The 21,560-nt window shown below is 30.3% G+C and overlaps 4 protein-coding genes across 4 annotated transcripts; 2 read left to right on the top strand and 2 right to left on the bottom strand.

Annotated features, from left to right (window-relative positions):
* Positions 1,599 to 7,415, top strand: LOC109357170 (shikimate O-hydroxycinnamoyltransferase). The gene is made up of 4 exons (XM_019600945.1): positions 1,599 to 1,709; positions 2,936 to 3,350; positions 5,284 to 5,608; positions 6,701 to 7,415. The coding sequence occupies exons 2-4, from the start codon at positions 2,943 to 2,945 to the stop codon at positions 7,282 to 7,284; spliced, it is 1,317 nt and encodes a 438-aa protein (XP_019456490.1). The 5' UTR covers positions 1,599 to 1,709; positions 2,936 to 2,942; the 3' UTR covers positions 7,285 to 7,415.
* LOC109357171 (protein HEADING DATE REPRESSOR 1-like) lies at positions 9,501 to 12,226 on the top strand. Its single transcript, XM_019600946.1, has 3 exons — positions 9,501 to 9,765; positions 10,362 to 10,681; positions 11,832 to 12,226. Exons 1-3 carry the CDS (start codon positions 9,684 to 9,686, stop codon positions 12,057 to 12,059), a joined length of 630 nt encoding a protein of 209 aa, XP_019456491.1. The 5' UTR covers positions 9,501 to 9,683; the 3' UTR covers positions 12,060 to 12,226.
* On the bottom strand, positions 12,769 to 15,898 carry LOC109356224. The gene is made up of 5 exons (XM_019599556.1): positions 15,892 to 15,898; positions 15,359 to 15,414; positions 14,626 to 14,732; positions 14,195 to 14,508; positions 12,769 to 13,629 (listed from the first exon to the last, which is right to left on the bottom strand). The coding sequence occupies exons 1-5, from the start codon at positions 15,896 to 15,898 to the stop codon at positions 13,082 to 13,084; spliced, it is 1,032 nt and encodes a 343-aa protein (XP_019455101.1). The 3' UTR covers positions 12,769 to 13,081.
* On the bottom strand, positions 15,721 to 19,403 carry LOC109357474. Its single transcript, XM_019601456.1, has 6 exons — positions 19,163 to 19,403; positions 18,778 to 19,047; positions 18,311 to 18,484; positions 17,578 to 17,684; positions 17,147 to 17,460; positions 15,721 to 16,581 (listed from the first exon to the last, which is right to left on the bottom strand). Exons 1-6 carry the CDS (start codon positions 19,289 to 19,291, stop codon positions 16,034 to 16,036), a joined length of 1,542 nt encoding a protein of 513 aa, XP_019457001.1. The 5' UTR covers positions 19,292 to 19,403; the 3' UTR covers positions 15,721 to 16,033.

Genomic DNA, 21,560 nt, shown 5'->3' with positions numbered 1-21,560 from the left:
CGGTTCACCGGTTTTGACCGATTTTGATACTTGACCGGTTCAACACCTGTACCGTACCGGTTAGGGGGCCGGTTCACCAGTTTTTCGGTTGAACCGACCGATACGGTACGGTTTTTATAACTATGTGTAGAACAACTACAGTATGGAATCAATGTTGTGAAAAGATTTTAATCCATGACTAAATAAGTGACATAATCCTATATTAATATTCTTATCAAATTCCAACATATAACCAATTTCATGCCGTTTTCCATGACAATAAATGTCAAGGACATTATCTTAGGCATGTGACGATATATTTGTGCACACAATTTTTCTCGAGTTAGACTCCTCTCCATTAATGGAGGGGCAAGTAGTGGGAAAATACCCTAAAAACTCAAAAGACAATGACATTTATAACTTTTACTTTTTATTAGAATTACAATTTTAGCTTTAAAAATACACTACAAAATATAACTTGTCTCTCCATTAATGGAGATGAGTCTTACTCATTTTTCTCATGCACAAATGTCTAAATCCTTTTCCTGTATAAGGATATTCTCATCTCTTTTTTTGGTAAATAACTAATTCCTTTTGAAATTAGTAGCCGATTCTTCCAATAAGTATCGCTGACTAAATACTCGTTAGTTCCACTAGATTCAATATGTTTATATTTCTTAGTGAAGAAACTACATCAATTATATTTTATACACAATTAATACATCGTTCATTACTCATTTGTATTTTTTTAAGGAATTGATAATAAAACATGAATGATAGATGATATAATGACAATATATAAAATTCATATTGTATCGATGCATGCATTTTTTTATTTATTATTATTACATATCCCTCCACGCAATTACTACATTAAATTTTTTATAGTAAAAATAGTTACCTAACAAATTACATAATATTAAAATACCTTATATGCATGAAAGAAATAAATCAAAATCTATAGATTTACTAAATCATACAAGCTCGTGCGCACAATTTATAAAAAGTTAAAAACCCTTATAAATATATTTTAGGTCGACCTTTGGTCGTGATATATCTATAATTCAAATTCAATAAATTTATTACATTATATCAAATTATTCATATAAATTTCTTATGGGTTTGTATATTTATCCCTATATTTAACTCTAAAAATTATCTAAAAATTAAAAATATAATTTTCATAACAATATTCCTCATTAGCTTTAGTGAAGTTACCCTCCAAGGAATTTGTTATACTACTGTTTACTTGTTTTAATGAGGTTGTCACACCTAGACCAACAACAACGTTAAATTTGCAATTAATTTACAGAAAAAAATGTATATATTTGATCTATATATTGTCAATATATCATATATTATTTATTTTTTATTATTACCGATTTTCTAAAAAGTAATACAAATAAATAATAAATGATATACTAAATATATATAAATTTTATAGATACAGTACATAAATATTATACATATTAATTTATAATTTATAGTTTTTTCTCTCAATTTCCATCAGAAAAAGAAAAAGACCCATTATAGGTGTACTTATTTAGTGGGGGTTGGTGAGTGGACCCACCCAACCACACCTTCATACTTTTGCTTTAAAACTAGGACAAGTCCTACAAATCAATCAGGGCATTCTATCTTTAAGACACACCAAATTCCAACCCACCCCAACATCTCCAAAAGACTTGTTTCTCTTCTTCTTTTTCTCATCTCTATCTTCATAGCTTCTGGTAATGTAATGTTTCTATTTTCCATTTTCACTCTTATTCTCTTCCCTTTAACCCCAATTCAATAAATATAGTATTCAATTAATCTTATTCTCTATTTTGTTATAATCTATATGGTATACATGAATAAACTTACTATGAATTCTTTTCTTTTTCTTCATTTCTTACAAATGATTGTTTCATCTCTCTATGAATATGTTATCAATGGGGACATAGAGATGTTACAATCCTATGATGTTATCATTGTCTTCATATACTTCTTTATGTTTAATTTGATCTCATCCCTCTCAACATAATTTTTCTTCCTATTTTATATCACCGATTTAAATAAGTTTTCATCACTTTCCAAAAAAGTAAGTTTTCAATCCTATTATATATACTTTTTATGGACGATATTTATTAACATTTATATATCGAGTGTAATATTTACGTATTGTAACAATAAATATTTATATACTTTTAGTATATTATCTATTATTCATTTGTATTAATTTTTTTAAAAAATCAATGATAATTAAATATAAATGATAAATAATACAATGACAATATATCAAACTCGTACTATCAATACATACATCTTTTTCTCTTATGTATTCATGTTTTTTCTCTTATCTATTTATATTTAGTCCAAGTGTGTATATATATGTAGTATTTTGGCAAGGGAATAATGACATAAGAAAATAATTCCTTTTGAAAGGACAAGTGTCACATACAAAGAACATAATCTTGAAAATAAGATATTTGAAGATCCTCTTAATGAAGGACAAAAAAGTAAATAAAATTGAATATTCACTCATATAATTCTCACCGTATGAATTATCTTATTTTAGGATTGAGTTAGGTCTAATTCTAATATATTATACGCATTTATTTATTTTTCTATATGTGATCCTATTATATTGCACTCATTATATAAGAAAAATTGCATTAAAAATTACAATTTATAACCTTATAATCTATTCCTTCAGACTATTTCAATCCGAGAAAAGGGTACTTGTATATGATGTCCATGTGGGTTTTTTTCATTTTGATACATAAAGCATTTCCTATTTCTTTTTTTGATGTAGTGACTAATGAGTAAATGAAATGATATTTATTATATAAGTGTAATATGTATCCACTATAACTATAAAGATTTATATATAATTTTTGGTACAAATAAATGTTTGTACATAATTATTACATTATTCATCATTTATTTTATTCTAACTATTACATTATACATGTAGTGGGACAATGATCATAAACTTGAAAGCCTCAACCATGGTGCGGCCAGCATCGGAGGTGCCACGGCGGTTCTTATGGAACTCCAACGTGGACTTGGTGGTGCCAAATTTCCACACACCAAGTGTCTATTTCTATAGACCCACCGGTGTCTCAAACTTCTTTGACTCAAAAGTTTTGATAGAGGCACTAAGCAAAGTCCTTGTTTCATTTTACCCAATGGCTGGCCGTCTTTGTCGCGATGAAGACGGCCGAGTCCAAATCGACTGTAATGGTCAAGGTGTACTATTTGTAGAGGCTGCAACCGGCTCGGTGATCGATGATTTTGGTGACTTTGCTCCTACGCTTGAACTTCGACAACTTATACCGGGAATTGATTACGAACAAGGGATCGAGACATATCCGTTGTTGGTGTTGCAGGTGTGTTTTAGTCTTTTCACTCACTTGTTTTTTAATATATATATGTTTTTTATACAATTTTTTTTTAATGCAAACTCTATTTATAGTATCTATAATTCCATCAAGTACTAAACCGTCCTCTAAAGTAAATACATTGTATATAAATGTAGTTAGATATTTATTTATTGTTTATTCAAATAACTAAAGTCTTCAGGGCGGTCAAACATTTCGTCTTATTGTTTCTAATGTTAATTATATTGTTATATGATTATCTTATTTGTATGCTTAAAAATTTAAATAATACACCTTTAAAATGCATACTGTATTAGTGAAAAACATGAACCAAAAAAGAGAATTGAATATGGTAACATGATGAGAATATAATAAAAGTTGCTTTGGGAACCATTAAGTCCGAAAGTAAAGTTGTTGTTTAAGTTCCGAATAACATCCAATATAATAGAGAGAATATAATTAGATTGTTTGTGATATTTTCCTTTTAGTGTTATTGATGCAAACTAATTACACTCGGGAGAGTAATCACGAACCCTAAAAAAAATTAATTCCTTACTCAAAAGTAGGGGAATATATTTGATAATACAAAAAAAAAAAATTATTGTTGGCGTTGTCTCCTCTTTTACATTTGAATTCCAACTAAGTAAGGTGTAAAATGTGAGTAGAAAAGTATACAATTTTTTTAATATGAATACAAATTTTTTATATTAAATATCAAGTACCATTTTCTTTTACAAATAAAAAAATATATATGCAGTGATAGTCTAAGAGTCTTCTACAATACCACTACATCATCCATCGTTTATATTATAATAATTATTGACTTTACAAATAAGTGATAAATAATGTATTAAAAGTATATCAATCATTAAACTATTAATACATAAATATTTCACTTTAAATAAAATAAAACTAACTTTGATTAAAACTAGAATTTTGAATGAAATGTAGATTTTTCATTAATAAATAAGAGAATGATACATAATATAAATATAGAAGATTTCTATTGCTAGATGATTGGGAAAGGTTCGGTGAGATGTTTAGTTTGGTTGAAGAATTCAACTTTATATTCCCAACACATTTTGTTGTGATGCTATGTAGTTCACTAGTTCTTTTAAGGACCACACACAAATGAAAAAGTAGTTGTTCATTATAAAGAAATTCGATAACAAATGTTTTAATTATAATTAACTACAATATAATAGTAAACAAAAATAATAAAAAACCATTTATATTTGTGGGAGTGAACAAATCTGTTAATCATCATTGTCGATGATGAAATAATGTAATTTTTTCTGTGAATGGTACATTTATTAACCATGTAAAAAAATTTACGCCCACAAATTTTGTTAATCTAAATATATTATTTGTAAACATGATATTTCCTTGAGATGAAGTTGTTGTAGGTCAGATATTTAATAGAAATGTATGAGGATCAAGTAGGAATTTTGTTGTTGGTGTAACTCATGATATTTCTTTATTTTATAGGTAATGAACTAATCACTTTCGAGATGCATAATTATCTCTCCCGACGAGTAACCTTTTTATTTTGATAAATTGAAAACACAATAACATGCAAGTAACTTTCTTATTTAGCTTATTTAAGTAATATATATCGAATAAACAGTCAATAAAACTTTATACTACAGCTACACCTACTCTACTCTAATGCAATTTACATTCAACTCAAATTAATATGATTGATATTTATGCTTCATTTACCTACATTGTCTTACCTATCAAATAATAGGATCCTTTCCTACTAAAGAAACAAATACATCAAATTTTAATGATAAAAATATTATTTTATTATACTTAAAGTGATCAATGTATCATTATATATTGGATTTTTTTATTTTTGAAGCATTTATTTCTCCAGTATCAGAGATGATCCTTAGTTGGAAATACCAATCTTTACTTTATGGACATTATTTATTTACAGGTAACACATTTCAAATGTGGAGGTGTATCATTAGGTGTTGGAATGCAACATCATGCAGCAGATGGATATTCTGGTCTTCACTTTATTAATACATGGTCAGATGTTGCTCGTGGCTTAGATGTTTCAATCCCACCGTTCATTAATAGGACTTTGTTATGTGCTAGAGATCCACCAATACCTGTTTTTGAACACGTTGAGTATAAGCCACCACCACTCATGAAGACAACAACTACAACAACAACCCAAAATAACGTTAAAAATGGGTCAGAAAATGCTGCTGTCTCTATTTTCAAGTTGACACGTGACCAACTCAACATCCTTAAAGGTAATAATACTATTAGATACTAATATCCAAATCTTACAAAATGAATTTAGTGCAACGGTAAAGTTGTTGCTTAGTGATTATGAAGTTACGAATTCAAATCGTAGAAATAATCTTCTTGCTTGTGAAATAAAATTGCATATATCTATATTTCGCATATCCACTAATTGCGAGAGTCTTACATTGGACCTCTTTTTTTTAAATATAATATCTTGATCTTATACTTGGCCACAATATGATTTTGACATGATCCCCACATGAGTTTTCTATGATTATGTTCATCATGTGATATTGTTATGGATCCTGATATAATTTGTGTTTGACAACCTTGTTTGAGGCTTATAAATAAATTAATATATTTATTTGACTAAAAATAAAAATAAGTGAATAACCTTATTTGGTTAATAGCTTATTTTAAAAAGAAAAATGTTTTCCCCATCCTTGTGTATAATTGTTTAATGATTGATGAAAAAAAAACATATATAAATGTATAATGGTAGTGTTCAAATAAGTTGTATATATAGTAATACTTTTTTTTTATAAAAGTCACATACAATTAAAGTTAGGGGTTTAAAACTCTCTTGTATATTTTTTTATCCTGGTTGATTAGATAATATTATCAAATATTTACAAATCTACCATCTAAAGAACAAAGTGGATGATTGACTCATTCCATACTATAAGAAATTGCATGATTTTTTTTATAACACGAATTCCTATTTCTCAATGATAGCCCATGATCAAACCAATTGGCCGAATCTCATTAAACCATTTCATAGAATTTTATTGATGTCCTTTTTTTATAAAGCCAATCGATTTCAATTTTTGAATAATTGATATCACTTCTGCTTTTATTGTAATAAAAGATTCCTTTTTTATGATTTTATGTATGAACAATTTCTTAATATCTTGTTCTTTAAGAGAATCTTCTATTAACTTTTCAAACTTCCAACCACCGTTAATTGATTTACTCTAAGATTAATTTTGTAATGAAATTAGGATTCCATTATATCCCTATAAATAATAACACCAACATTATATACAAATGCATGAACATGTTAACCAAAGTTTTCACCTAATTTTATCTCATTACAGGTAAATCCAAAGAAGATGGCAACACAATAAACTACAGCACTTATGAAATGTTAGCTGGTCATGTTTGGAAAAGTGTATGCAAAGCAAGATCACTTTCTGAAGAACAAGAAACAAAGTTATACATTGCAACTGATGGAAGAACAAGGTTACAACCACCACTTCCACCAGGTTACTTTGGAAATGTTATATTCACAACAACTCCTATAGCTATTGCTGGTGACCTTATCTCAAAGCCTACATGGTATGCTGCAAGTAGAATCCACAATGCATTGTTGAGAATGGACAATGAATATTTAAGGTCAGCCCTTGATTATTTGGAGTTGCAGCCAGATTTAAGGGCACTTGTTAGGGGTGCACATACTTTCAAGTGTCCTAATCTTGGTATAACTAGTTGGACTAGGCTTCCAATTCATGATGCTGATTTTGGTTGGGGTAGACCTATTTTTATGGGACCTGGTGGGATTGCATATGAAGGATTATCTTTTATTATTCCTAGCTCAACAAATGATGGAAGCTTATCTGTGGCAATTGCTCTTCAGCATGACCATATGAAAGTGTTTAAGGATTTGTTGTATGATATTTGAGGAATTCAAGGGCAAATTGTTTCTAATATGCCTTTTATTTCCATGTTTTTTGTTTTCTTTATATATACTACTACTTAATGATGAACATTATGCAAATTTTAATTCGATTTATTTCGGTTTGTAAGAGATTATATGCATTTGGCTAAGTATTATTATAATCTGTAAGGATAAATTGCGAATCATATGATGCAACCGCAATATCTTTATTACGATGACTGTCACAAGCATAAGGCTATGGCCGATTCTGTAAAGTGTCTATGCTATGTTTCAAAAACATATGTTGAAAAAAATGTTCCATTCAATCTAGATTTATGACTAAATTAGGTGGAATTGAAAACTTGTGATATGCATATTTTTAAGTCATGCATTAATGTTACACTATAAATAAAAGTACTTTTATTTTGTAAGAACAACAATCATATCTAAGGTACAAAGATGCTCCGAAAGGACCTTTTTCTCTCTTTGCTTTTTTTATTGTGAACATGATAGCTCATGCTTTTCCTCATTGTTACTTTCCTCAACTTTTCTGTGCAGCTTTAAGTTCTTCCTTCACGCTTCTATAATATTCTACAATTGAAAAGAATAAGCAATTTAGTAAAAGCAAAACATCTCCGATATTAATACGAGTTTAATTTCTATGCACTGTCAGCATTAAGTATGCTTTGTCACAACAATATAATTAACTACTATGAACAATTTAAGGAAACTTTATGATGTGCATGTGTTGGAAAACATAAACAACTTCTACCAAAAGGTTTTGTGTTTTCATGTTGGTGTGTGAACTTGAATTTCTATGAAAACCTGAGTTTACTATCTGCATCAATGGTGTTTAGTTTAGATGTACATTATCTTAACTCATCATTGATACAACTACATTCTATACCTACTTTTTTCACACATCGGAAAAATTAAAAGCGAAAACTAGAGGATAGGTTGAAGATCGAGCTGCACGATGTCGAGAGCTCTTATAGGTGGCATGTCCCAAGATTTTGAAGAAACCTGGAGATTCAAACTAAATTTGGCCATAAAATCTGTCATTATGTTTCCCTCTTGGAAGATATGCTGCACATGAACATTTCAATTCCTGTTAAGCAAATCAGAGATGTTTTGAAGAACTTGAGCCAGTTGTTGTAAGCGAGTCTGCATCTTATCACTGATCATGTGGATTGCTTCAAGATATTTTATACATACTTTGAAATATGGTATTGGTATGTATACAATTTATCAATAGAAAATAGATATATATACAAAATGTATTTTCATTCTCAACAAATGAAAATGAGACATTACTAAAAAGAAATCAAACGAACCGTCCTTTTGCATTTTGAAACATGGTGGATCGCGAACCTGTATGATAAGACATGCCGCCTCAAAAGAAGCAGATCACAAAGAAGAGAAGAGGGCAAAAGCATAACAAAAGGTTGCTAATAGAAAGTGCTGTTGCATAACAAGAGGTGGCTAACTATCGTAGTAGAAGTCCTAAAAAAGGAAATCTCTAATCTAACATGTTTCTTAGATGTGAGGTTTATTTAACTTGCTGATATAAAATGAGCTTTTTAATTAAAAATGTGTGAAGATTTATCATTTAAAAATACATATAGATTTATTTAAATATATTTAATTTAACCTATTTAATTATTTGTTGTGATACCCATTTATGTTTTAATGAACCAATGTTATTCTCTCATCTTGTCTTATGAGTAACGAGCTAATCTCTTTTGGATATGTGATTATCCCTCCCAACAAATGTTGTTCCAAAGAATTGAACTTTTTACTTTTTAATATATAACAAAACCTTATATCTTACATTAAATTGTTACTAGTAAATGTAAAATCTATTTGGATCCCCATATATTAAATAGGCGGAATGCAAAAATTAGATATTGAGGGACAACCTTTCATGGATAGCCATTCATTCATGTATTACAACAAGAATTAATTTTTTATCCATCAAATTAATACCTAAGTCAACACAAAAAATAAATAATGGTGGCTTAATAAAATATTGGATTGAAAAGAAAATCCCCTATTTCCAAATAAGCTAAATACAAAACAAAAATAAAAACAAGGAAAAATGAGAAGGAATGAAATGTGGTCCACATGAATTATAAAACATGGAAGAAGTAATTGACATAAAATTCCCCACCCAAGATAAGAAATCTGGACCGTTGAAAAACGTTAATCTCATAGTGCATGGTCCCATGACAATTACCATCATCTTCTTTAGTTTAGTTTGGTGGGAGGAACAAGAAGAAAGCAAAACAACTCTACCAAAATTATAAACATAAATCTCTTCATGTGCAACAAAAATTACTTAGGGAACTAAATTTTTTTGTTGCATGTATTATTTTTATATTAAAGTTTATATCTGAATTTAAAGGTGCTTTTTAATTTCATGCATGATGGTTATTGATGATGCTTTGAATGGCTTCTCTTTGGTTTCAACACCTACAATTTACTGGAAATCTAGAAGGAGATCAGGTAATTATACTATACCCTCTTTTTAATTTTATATAATCAATTAACTTTATATATTATGTTGTTAGTATACTTTATCTATTTGATTTCATTAATTCATCATTTAATCATACATGGGTTATAAGGTTTGGATATAGAATTGTATGTTTTTGGTGATTTTTAGATTTAATTTCCAAATTTATTTGGTGTCTCTCAAATCTTCTTAGAGTCTATTAGTTTTGGGAGAGTAACTGAGGGAATGAAAGGACTTGGGAGTTATGAAATGAACTATGATTCTGAAGCATTTTCTTTTCCTTTATTCCCTTCAGAACTCAACTAGCATTTTATTGAGACTACAAACTATAGTCATTTTCAAGTTTGGTCAGCGATCAAACTTGTGAGACCGTCAGGTCCAGTTTAGTCCTCACACACTTAGCATGTAAGGTTTAGAATAGACTCTTAATTACATTTGAGCAATCTCAGTTTAGAAGATCCATATCCTAAAACTTTCACCCTTTGTAATTCAATATGCTCACATTGGTAAAAGATGATATTTATAGTTATGCAAATTACTATCTCTAAAATGTGTTGCAAAAATAATGGTAACATGTTTTCAACAGCAAGTGGAAGAAATTTAAAGGCATCATTAGAAGACACTGCTGAAAAACCACAAAGCAATGAGCAAGATCCTCCTCCTTGTGATGAAGAAATGCAGAACTCGACTCCGCTTTCGGATTGCAGAAAGGCGTTGTTCGAGCCATTAGAGCCGATCGCGAATGTGAGTGGCAAAAGACCCTCTGCTGAGTCTTTACTTCCTCCTCCTGACTTTGAATATGCAAACTATCCAAGGGGTTGGGTCATTGGAAAGAAGCGTAAGCTTGTGAATGTTGATGTGGTTGAAAGCATGAGAAGGATTGCTGTCCAAGAAATGAACAGAAAGGTACAAGTTTCTTCAACACCTTAACTTGGTAGCTGTGTTTTAAATTGTAATTGCAGTTACTACGATTGTAGTCATTGCGACTGCTATGATAAGATTGCGGCAATTGCAGTGTGAATTATTTTATAATTGAAAAAATATTTGTGAATTGGATGCAGTCTGATTCTATGCGATCTGGCTGCATTACTGTGATTGATTCAGTATCACATCACAATTGCAGTGTATATGGTTGCAGTGGTCATCGTAACCGCAATATTGCAACCTTATCACATGATGTGGTCCACAATTTTGATTATAATAGAGTCTATTTATGTTTGAAGATGTTTAACGAAAGATGATTTTAAGATAATCTGTGTAGATTGTATTAAAAAACACTTGTATTGTAAAACACTAAAAACGTAGAAGTAGTTTGCATAGGTTGAAAATATTTGTCTCATAATTATTTTTTGGAATGGTGAAATGGGAAAAGCTTGATTGGTTTTAAAATAATTTATCTTTTTAAGCTTGGAACTTTTACTTTCTCTAAATCACTTATTTTATACAATTGAACAACTTTCTATACTAACAAAACATTAATTTAATGGTGTAAGACCCATTATATCTATTATTTATGTCACTACATACTACATGTAGGATTGGTGGAAATATTGTATTTAAGTTAAAAAATTAATAATTAACTATTTTTCTAACCGACCATAGCTAATAATACATGCAGTCCACAACTTGTGGGGCAGCAGGTATGCACCCATATCATACTAGGTCATGTCAAATGTTTGATTTATGGGAACAACTTTATCAGGAATAACAGTCAAGCACCCTGAAAAAGATTATTGCTTGAGATACAAAAAAACAGTTTTTTTATAATTTAATTGGGTTTCAAAATATATCAGATTATACAATTTCAATGAAAGCTGTTTTGGAAACAAGTTGAAATTGAGATTATGATCTTTGTTGCAGATAGGGATAAACAGAAAAATGCCCCATTTTTATTTATATCTCATAGATGATGTATATTTTCTTGGTTAATCAAATATTAGATGGTTAATGAGTTAACTCTTAAGGCATTAACTCTATGATTAATAACAAATTCTAAAGATGGTAACTTAGGTTAATATTTATATTGCTAAAGTTAAAGGTTCAATCTTTGTTATAGGATAGAGAAATAGATGGATTAAATGAACAATTGGAAGAGGATTCAAGATGTTTAGAACATTTGCAACTTCAGCTTGTGGATGAAAAGAGTAAACGTGCACAAGTGGAAAGAGAGAATGCAATGCTTAAAGACCAAGTCAACATTCTTATGAACATGTTGCAAGAAAATGAGGAAATAGGTGAAGAACAAAATTACCAATTTGGAGATGAAGAACAAAATGAGTCATAAATGTTTAATAGTTGTATTGTATTTTTATTTTTTTTTTAGATTTGATGAGTATAGTGATATTGGGAAAGAAACAAATCCCACCAAACATGTTATACCTTTATTTCTGAAAAAGTAATGCAGATCTTCTAGTAAATGTAATTTGCAATTAGTTCATATGATGTTTTTCTGTAAGTTATAAGATAGTAGTGTCATATATTTTTCCTATAAACTTGTTCAATATAGAAACATGTGAGACTATATACTATGAGACTACTATCTCACTTATAACAAACAAGGCTACACCAGATTTTTTCACAAATAGGTCAACTTTGACCAATTAAACTTATCAAGCTTACCTATTTAATTATATTAATAATATTCATATTATAGTATTTTAATATAAATAATATTATAGATGAAGAATCTAATTAAAAATAGATCTATTAGCCTATTTAAATGTAGACATATTGACCTATTTCAAGACCTTATAGTATAAGATCCTCTAAATAGGCTAACAAGTCAACTTTTAAACATGTGAAACTTAGACTTTGAAAAAATTTCAGGTAAACATATCAGACTCAAACTCTATATAAGGTAAAAAACTTAATCTAACGGAATATGTTTCCCCCTTGTCACCTGTCTATAAGCTTTTTTTTAAACTACAGAACACAACTAGTTGAACACCTATTCCATACACACTTATTCAATAAAAGCATATCATAAGAGGAGATTATGAACCAAATTCTTTTTTAAGCTTTGAAGCCAGTTTCAAACTTATAAAACTTGCACAAAATTTAAACTACCTCAAATAGCATCAACTACAACCTTAATAAAATGAGTTTCCACATTCAAAAAAAGAAGTAAAACACAGATTATGCTGCATCCTTTTCAACTTAGAGACATTCCATTATGTTCAGAGGGAATCTTCATCAATGTGAATTTCTGAATCCCACTAGAGTCAAGTAAATAGCTGTTATATAAAATATTCACACTGTTGAAAAACTGCATCAAAAGTTTTCTTCACTCTTGCATGCATTAGCACATTATCTACCATGATTACTACCAGAATCCTGAGGCATGTGATATAGAAACTGTGGCAATGATGCAATTCTTGGAAGATTATTTAACAACTCACCAACTGATTCCTTTCTAGATATTCCACTTTCATGCTTGAAACCATAATCATCATCTTTCTGACCTTCAAATTCAACCTCTTTGCTTTTGCATGATGCTGATATTGATGCATGAGTAGTGTCAATGTTATGATTCATCATTGTTGTGTCTTCTATTGAAGGGTCTTTTTGTAGAAGTGAATATAATGAGTTCACTCTAGACATTACATATTGTTCATCAGAAGCTGCTGTTATGAGCTGAGTGTCATTGAACAAAGATTGTGTGAATTCTTCTAAAATGGATCTGTTATATTGGCTGTCACATTGTTCCAAAATGCAATTTCCGATGTGGTTTACTAAATCATTCATCGACATTGAAGGGTTAAGTCCAGGTAATTTGATTTGGTCTAGATTACTAAGAAGCTTCAATGTTTCAGCACCTCTACTTCTGGAATCCTTCATTGCATGAGTGTTCATCACTGCATATGATAAATAAGGCATTATATATAAGCTTTCAATGATCATAACAAAGAGCAAAAAAATCTATATATGAAATTCTTACGCACGATTTATATATATCGATGGTTTATCTGTGGAGATTGATTGTTATTATTGTATATTAGATCCATCTAGCCTACCCTACCTAGTAGGAAATAGGCGTGATTGTCGTTACTGTATGATTATAATTCTATAGTGTAATGGCAAAAATCTCAAGAAAAGATACAGGTTACAGAACCGATTTACGATTTCTTCACGCGTGATATGTTTTGCAAATTGTGATAGTAAAACATAAGATATGTATAGGATAAGGATATTGAATCACATTTCATGCAGCTTAACCAAACACTAAGCATTTCCTGAATCATTTTCAGTTAACCTTGAAACAAATATAGCTACTAAATACTTAACCTTATGAAAAACCCAAGAACTTCACACATTATGGTATATAAAAGTATCAATGCAAATGTTGTATGTTTAAAGAATAAAGAGGTGCATTTACATGCATGCTAAATTTAAATGTTATATAAAGTCCACAGCAATTACCTGAGCTAGTTGAAGCAATTTCTCCGGGAACATTTTCAACAGATTTACCAAGAAGATTATGTTCATTTTTTGAGGAAGTAGGTTGAACTCCAGATCCTGAATCCATATCCTTCAATCCGAAAAGACTGGTTTGCCCTTCACTTTTTCTATCAAACCCACTACTTGATTCCATTCGGTCAGTTCCGGGTTCAAAATAAGGACTATCCAGCACCGAATCTGACTGTTGACTTAAAAAGTTGAGACGCGGATCACACTGAATGAGCTTCTCAAAATGCTTCCCCAACAATCCTTGTGGACACTGCATAAAATGTCGCCTGCAACAATATAGCGAAGAATTACATCAGTACTAATGTTGCTTTTGCTTCACCAACAAATCTAAAGTAAAAACACCACTCAATTATTAGATTCCGAAAGAAGAACACTTATAGTACCTGTGTATGCTAGCTTGTCCGCCGGTGAAGTCCGATGTTGCCTGCCACAAAGTATGCTTCCTTGGTTGTGGATTGATCTCCCTAAAAAATAAGGGTCTTCTAGACAGCTATAACAAACAAGATCACTAACTTAGCATGGTCCTAAATCTAGTAACAACAAAAATATCGAGAAACGCTTCAACAAAGCGTCTCATATTGGTGAAATATGAATTAAGTAAAGAGAATATAAGTAAGAAACCCTTAAAGGCATAAACTCATTATCTTAAAATTTTAGGTCAATGCATGATATATAGTTGACTATAATTATTAAAGAATGAGGTTTACAAATATTAGAAATCCAAGTCTTGAAGGTCAAAGTTCAATATTGGTGAAGAATAAATTTAAGTAAAAAGTATATAAGCTAGAAGAGACATTCTCATTATCTCAAAACTTTGGGTCAATACATGGCATCAAACTATTATGGTCTATAAGAAGGTTAAAGTCCAATATCAGTAAAGAATGAATTAAGTAAAAAATATTTGTATGTTCGGTATGTGGGGTTGTCACTCCCAACAATTGTCACAGTTGTCACTCTCCGGAATCGTTTAACCTTTTCTGTCTATCTGAGAATCTAGTGGGGCCTAAACAAAAGTATATAAATACATATACTCACTGTCCTAAAACTAAGTCAATACATGACATCAAACTATTATTGTTAAAGAAGGTTAAAGTCCTACAAAAGAGAGATACTTACTACAACTTCCATTGTTCCAGGTGCATCATCAGGGTAGTTAGCTTTGGATGAAGAATCTAATTAAAAATAGATCTATTAGCCTATTTAAATGTAGACATATTGACCTATTTCAAGACCTTATAGTATAAGATCCTCTAAATAGGCTAACAAGTCAACTTTTAAACATGTGAAACTTAGACTTTGAAAAAATTTCAGGTAAACATATCAGACTCAAACTCTATATAAGGTAAAAAACTTAATCTAACGGAATATGTTTCCCCCTTGTCACCTGTCTATAAGCTTTTTTTTAAACTACAGAACACAACTAGTTGAACACCTATTCCATACACACTTATTCAATAAAAGCATATCATAAGAGGAGATTATGAACCAAATTCTTTTTTAAGCTTTGAAGCCAGTTTCAAACTTATAAAACTTGCACAAAATTTAAACTACCTCAAATAGCATCAACTACAACCTTAATAAAATGAGTTTCCACATTCAAAAAAAGAAGTAAAACACAGATTATGCTGCATCCTTTTCAACTTAGAGACATTCCATTATGTTCAGAGGGAATCTTCATCAATGTGAATTTCTGAATCCCACTAGAGTCAAGTAAATAGCTGTTATATAAAATATTCACACTGTTGAAAAACTGCATCAAAAGTTTTCTTCACTCTTGCATGCATTAGCACATTATCTACCATGATTACTACCAGAATCCTGAGGCATGTGATATAGAAACTGTGGCAATGATGCAATTCTTGGAAGATTATTTAACAACTCACCAACTGATTCCTTTCTAGATATTCCACTTTCATGCTTGAAACCATAATCATCATCTTTCTGACCTTCAAATTCAACCTCTTTGCTTTTGCATGATGCTGATATTGATGCATGAGTAGTGTCAATGTTATGATTCATCATTGTTGTGTCTTCTATTGAAGGGTCTTTTTGTAGAAGTGAATATAATGAGTTCACTCTAGACATTACATATTGTTCATCAGAAGCTGCTGTTATGAGCTGAGTGTCATTGAACAAAGATTGTGTGAATTCTTCTAAAATGGATCTGTTATATTGGCTGTCACATTGTTCCAAAATGCAATTTCCGATGTGGTTTACTAAATCATTCATCGACATTGAAGGGTTAAGTCCAGGTAATTTGATTTGGTCTAGATTACTAAGAAGCTTCAATGTTTCAGCACCTCTACTTCTGGAATCCTTCATTGCATGAGTGTTCATCACTGCATATGATAAATAAGGCATTATATATAAGCTTTCAATGATCATAACAAAGAGCAAAAAAATCTATATATGAAATTCTTACGCACGATTTATATATATCGATGGTTTATCTGTGGAGATTGATTGTTATTATTGTATATTAGATCCATCTAGCCTACCCTACCTAGTAGGAAATAGGCGTGATTGTCGTTACTGTATGATTATAATTCTATAGTGTAATGGCAAAAATCTCAAGAAAAGATACAGGTTACAGAACCGATTTACGATTTCTTCACGCGTGATATGTTTTGCAAATTGTGATAGTAAAACATAAGATATGTATAGGATAAGGATATTGAATCACATTTCATGCAGCTTAACCAAACACTAAGCATTTCCTGAATCATTTTCAGTTAACCTTGAAACAAATATAGCTACTAAATACTTAACCTTATGAAAAACCCAAGAACTTCACACATTATGGTATATAAAAGTATCAATGCAAATGTTGTATGTTTAAAGAATAAAGAGGTGCATTTACATGCATGCTAAATTTAAATGTTATATAAAGTCCACAGCAATTACCTGAGCTAGTTGAAGCAATTTCTCCGGGAACATTTTCAACAGATTTACCAAGAAGATTATGTTCATTTTTTGAGGAAGTAGGTTGAACTCCAGATCCTGAATCCATATCCTTCAATCCGAAAAGACTGGTTTGCCCTTCACTTTTTCTATCAAACCCACTACTTGATTCCATTCGGTCAGTTCCGGGTTCAAAATAAGGACTATCCAGCACCGAATCTGACTGTTGACTTAAAAAGTTGAGACGCGGATCACACTGAATGAGCTTCTCAAAATGCTTCCCCAACAATCCTTGTGGACACTGCATAAAATGTCGCCTGCAACAATATAGCGAAGAATTACATCAGTACTAATGTTGCTTTTGCTTCACCAACAAATCTAAAGTAAAAACACCACTCAATTATTAGATTCCGAAAGAAGAACACTTATAGTACCTGTGTATGCTAGCTTGTCCGCCGGTGAAGTCCGATGTTGCCTGCCACAAAGTATGCTTCCTTGGTTGTGGATTGATCTCCCTAAAAAATAAGGGTCTTCTAGACAGCTATAACAAACAAGATCACTAACTTAGCATGGTCCTAAATCTAGTAACAACAAAAATATCGAGAAACGCTTCAACAAAGCGTCTCATATTGGTGAAATATGAATTAAGTAAAGAGAATATAAGTAAGAAACCCTTAAAGGCATAAACTCATTATCTTAAAATTTTAGGTCAATGCATGATATATAGTTGACTATAATTATTAAAGAATGAGGTTTACAAATATTAGAAATCCAAGTCTTGAAGGTCAAAGTTCAATATTGGTGAAGAATAAATTTAAGTAAAAAGTATATAAGCTAGAAGAGACATTCTCATTATCTCAAAACTTTGGGTCAATACATGGCATCAAACTATTATGGTCTATAAGAAGGTTAAAGTCCAATATCAGTAAAGAATGAATTAAGTAAAAAATATTTGTATGTTCGGTATGTGGGGTTGTCACTCCCAACAATTGTCACAGTTGTCACTCTCCGGAATCGTTTAACCTTTTCTGTCTATCTGAGAATCTAGTGGGGCCTAAACAAAAGTATATAAATACATATACTCACTGTCCTAAAACTAAGTCAATACATGACATCAAACTATTATTGTTAAAGAAGGTTAAAGTCCTACAAAAGAGAGATACTTACTACAACTTCCATTGTTCCAGGTGCATCATCAGGGTAGTTAGCTTTGAGAGCCATGATATCAGACCAAGGGATTTCAATCTTATTCTTAAGACAACCATCAAGTACTTCCCATACCAACTTATGCTTTGCAAAGTAACATTTCACAACCAAGTCTCCTTCATATCTTGATTTATACTGCAAAAAAAGTCATAACAACCAAAATTAACATACTTCCAAAAACACACATTAAAAATATAATTCACATCAATTACAATCTTGTTCACATTTTTTTTTTCAAAAAACACATTAAAATCACTAAACCATGCTTTTATAACACATTAAAAAAATATTGACATAAATTACAACCTTATTCACATAAAGACACAAAAATACCATATTTCCTAAAAATACACACACACAACAGAAATTACAATATCTCCTAACACAGTAAAAGAAAAAAAAATTAATCACATAAATTACAAGCTTACCTCCCAAGTTCCAATTTTCAAAACAGTAGCAGGAAAATTGGAAGCTTTGAGTTTAGAATCTGCAGTAGTAGTACCAGAACTTTTCACACTTTTATTATCCTTCTTAAGTTCTGTTCTGTGATCATTATCATCATCTTTTTTAGAGAGTCTCATCTGAATCAAATCCAAAAGTGAAGGACTCTTCCTTAGACGCAAACCCAAAGGACTTGGCTCATCAAGAGGATTATATAAAGCTGGTGAAACTATAACCAAATCATCACTTGAACCACCCTGTTAACAAAACAAAAAACATGTGAAATCAATGAAAGTTAAACAAAATAAGAAACTGCTTCTGGGTTTTGGAGAAATAGTATAAAAGTTTGAGTTTTTGGTATCAAAATGAAACCTTTTGTGGAGAATCAAATCTGGGTCGTTTTTGAGTGTTAGAAAGAGGTGGAACTTCATTTTGGGTTTCTAGCTTAACTTTTTTGAGGCAGTGATTATTTTCTGAATCTGATCTCATAAGCTGAACCATGATGTTTGAGTGAAATAGAGAAGAAAGAGAATCGCTTTTGAAAGAGCTTAAAAGTTCATTCAGATTTTCTCTGAAGAGAATTGTGGAAAACAATAACAAATTCTTCTCTTCTATCTCTATTAATACGACGACGTTTAAAATTGAACAACGAGGGAAATTAAGTTAAGCCGACTCTAAATGACGATTATACCCTTTATCACAAAACCAAAGTTATAGGAGAATAAGTTTTGTTTGCCATAACAAATTGAGAAATTATTAAAAGCTGAGAGTGAAAGTCGAGAAATCAGTTAAGGTAATGTTAATAAATTAATCTATTTAATTAGAATTGTTTAAAAATTAATTAATCAATTTATTGATAAATATTCAATATGTAAGGTAAATTTATAGGTTAATAGTTATAATACATAAATCACTTCAACCTTCCCAAATTAAAGTTGATAACTAGGAAACTTTTTAAAAATAATCACATTGTTAATTTATGATCTCCCCACCAATATTTTATAAATAAATACTTCGTATGTAAAATGTTTACTAACTTTTTATTTAGCTAGTATTAAAATTTTTACTTGGATTTGTTGAGAAGATACAACAAACCTTATCATGAATACAATTTTTTTCGCACTCATTTTATGTATAAGTTGGCTCAAATAAATTGTTTGCTACCAACTTGTTAGTGACGTGGATAGAGAAACTATAATGATTAAGTGATATTTTAATTGTAAGAGATAAAAATCTAATCTGATAATTCTAATCTTATTCAACAAACAACCAATATAGTTATAATAATGATAATACAAGATTATGAGATAATCACTAATTTACCAAAATTCCAGCAAGATCAACAAAACTCAACAAACCCAATCCTAATCATTAGGAACAAACAAACCAACTTAATCCTAAAACCTAGCTATAATAATGTATAAAAGATAAAGAAAATATATATCTACTGAGTTTTATTTATAGATTATCACTGTATCATATATTTTATGGTCATTGGCTATTCAAAAAATGTAATCATCCAAATGAATGATGAGTCGTATAAAATTGTATATAAATCTTTACATTGACTATACATGAGGAACACATATGTTGTTACATAGTTAGTGTCATTTCATATGTCATAAGTTATGAATGGTCATAAAACTACTTAAAAGATAAATTTTAGCTTAAATATTTTTATTCAACCAATTAATATCATGATACATAGAATAACACTAAGTATGAGAGAGTAGACTCGCACGCCTATATGTAAATGTTTGAATAAGAAAAATAGAAGTTGGTGGCTTTTGTCGCCTAGTGAAGTTCTCATTGCGAAACGACCTTGTACGCTGTCGTGTGGACTCAATGCCACGTGGCACCATTACTTGAATATGGACAAAATGTGGGACCCAGTTCATGAACCTTCTCCATTGTTGTTGTCTTGTAGTTACGTGATGGATTTGGATGGACACGTGTAAGCATATAATGGGAGGATCTTACACGTAAGCTAGTAAGGTGGGTCCCACAATATATTCCTTTTGGAAATGGATATTGTAAAATATAATCATGATTTGTTATTATATGTGTTTGCTTTTCCTTAATGGATAAACATGAGCCTCCAAAAACAATGTTCACCTACTTGTCTTTTTCTGCTTTTGCAAAACATGGTAAGTGGAATAAGCATGGAAAAATTAATATAAAATTAGAACAAGTTGGGTATAAGTTTAACGTTTTAAATGCCCCTTTATTAAAACTATTTGTGATGATGGATGGTAAAACAAAGAGGGCTCCCAAATTTTTTGAGAAAGAGTTGTATGGACAAGTATATATATATATAGACAACTAATAGAATATCGATAACATATTAAGAATTTAATTCTAGTTAAAATCTAATCATAAATGATAACATCAGAATATATATATACAAATATCTTTAAATCTGAGTTGTTCTATATGTCTCTACACAATTTTTCTCACACAAAGATATTAGATTTTTTTTTCCGGGCAAAATTATGAAGGGGAGAGAAAATTGTGCTCCTACAAATATTAAACTACTTATATTTAATGTTCTATAATTATGTTAGTTGAAATGACCTCTTTGAAGTGTTAGCTTAAAATCCTATTAAATTTCATTAATGGTAGCCTAGAAAAGAATCAAAACTTCATATAGTTGAAGGGGGATAAGAGATGATAAAGGAGAAAATATCTCTTCTTCTCAAAAATGTGTATTACTCTACATTACTTAATCTAATTGATTAAAAAAATATTTAATTATAATTTTAATGTAAAT

Source organism: Lupinus angustifolius, chromosome LG09, assembly GCF_001865875.1.
Source record: "Lupinus angustifolius cultivar Tanjil chromosome LG09, LupAngTanjil_v1.0, whole genome shotgun sequence".
In the NCBI taxonomy this organism is placed as follows: Eukaryota; Viridiplantae; Streptophyta; class Magnoliopsida; order Fabales; family Fabaceae; genus Lupinus; species Lupinus angustifolius.
The sequence above is the reverse complement of the archived record's forward strand: the minus strand, read 5'-3'. Positions and strand labels throughout refer to the sequence as shown.

Excerpts from the sequence above, each read along its gene's own strand:
- LOC109357170 (XM_019600945.1), top strand. The coding sequence starts at position 2,943 with ATGATCATAAACTTGAAAGCCTCAACCATGGTGCGGCCAGCATCGGAG. Across the intron at positions 3,351-5,283 it reads ATCCGTTGTTGGTGTTGCAG|GTAACACATTTCAAATGTGG; the intron begins GTGTGTTTTAGT and ends ATTTATTTACAG. Across the intron at positions 5,609-6,700 it reads CCAACTCAACATCCTTAAAG|GTAAATCCAAAGAAGATGGC; the intron begins GTAATAATACTA and ends ATCTCATTACAG.
- LOC109357171 (XM_019600946.1), top strand. The coding sequence starts at position 9,684 with ATGATGGTTATTGATGATGCTTTGAATGGCTTCTCTTTGGTTTCAACA. Across the intron at positions 9,766-10,361 it reads GAAATCTAGAAGGAGATCAG|CAAGTGGAAGAAATTTAAAG; the intron begins GTAATTATACTA and ends TGTTTTCAACAG. Across the intron at positions 10,682-11,831 it reads TCCAAGAAATGAACAGAAAG|GATAGAGAAATAGATGGATT; the intron begins GTACAAGTTTCT and ends TCTTTGTTATAG.
- LOC109357474 (XM_019601456.1), bottom strand. The coding sequence starts at position 19,291 with ATGGTTCAGCTTATGAGATCAGATTCAGAAAATAATCACTGCCTCAAA. Across the intron at positions 19,048-19,162 it reads GATTTGATTCTCCACAAAAG|GGTGGTTCAAGTGATGATTT; the intron begins GTTTCATTTTGA and ends TTTTGTTAACAG. Across the intron at positions 17,461-17,577 it reads GGACAAGCTAGCATACACAG|GCGACATTTTATGCAGTGTC; the intron begins GTACTATAAGTG and ends ATATTGTTGCAG.
- LOC109356224 (XM_019599556.1), bottom strand. Across the intron at positions 14,733-15,358 it reads CTGGAACAATGGAAGTTGTA|CTGTCTAGAAGACCCTTATT; the intron begins GTAAGTATCTCT and ends TGTTTGTTATAG. Across the intron at positions 13,630-14,194 it reads AATTGCTTCAACTAGCTCAG|TGATGAACACTCATGCAATG; the intron begins GTAATTGCTGTG and ends TATCATATGCAG.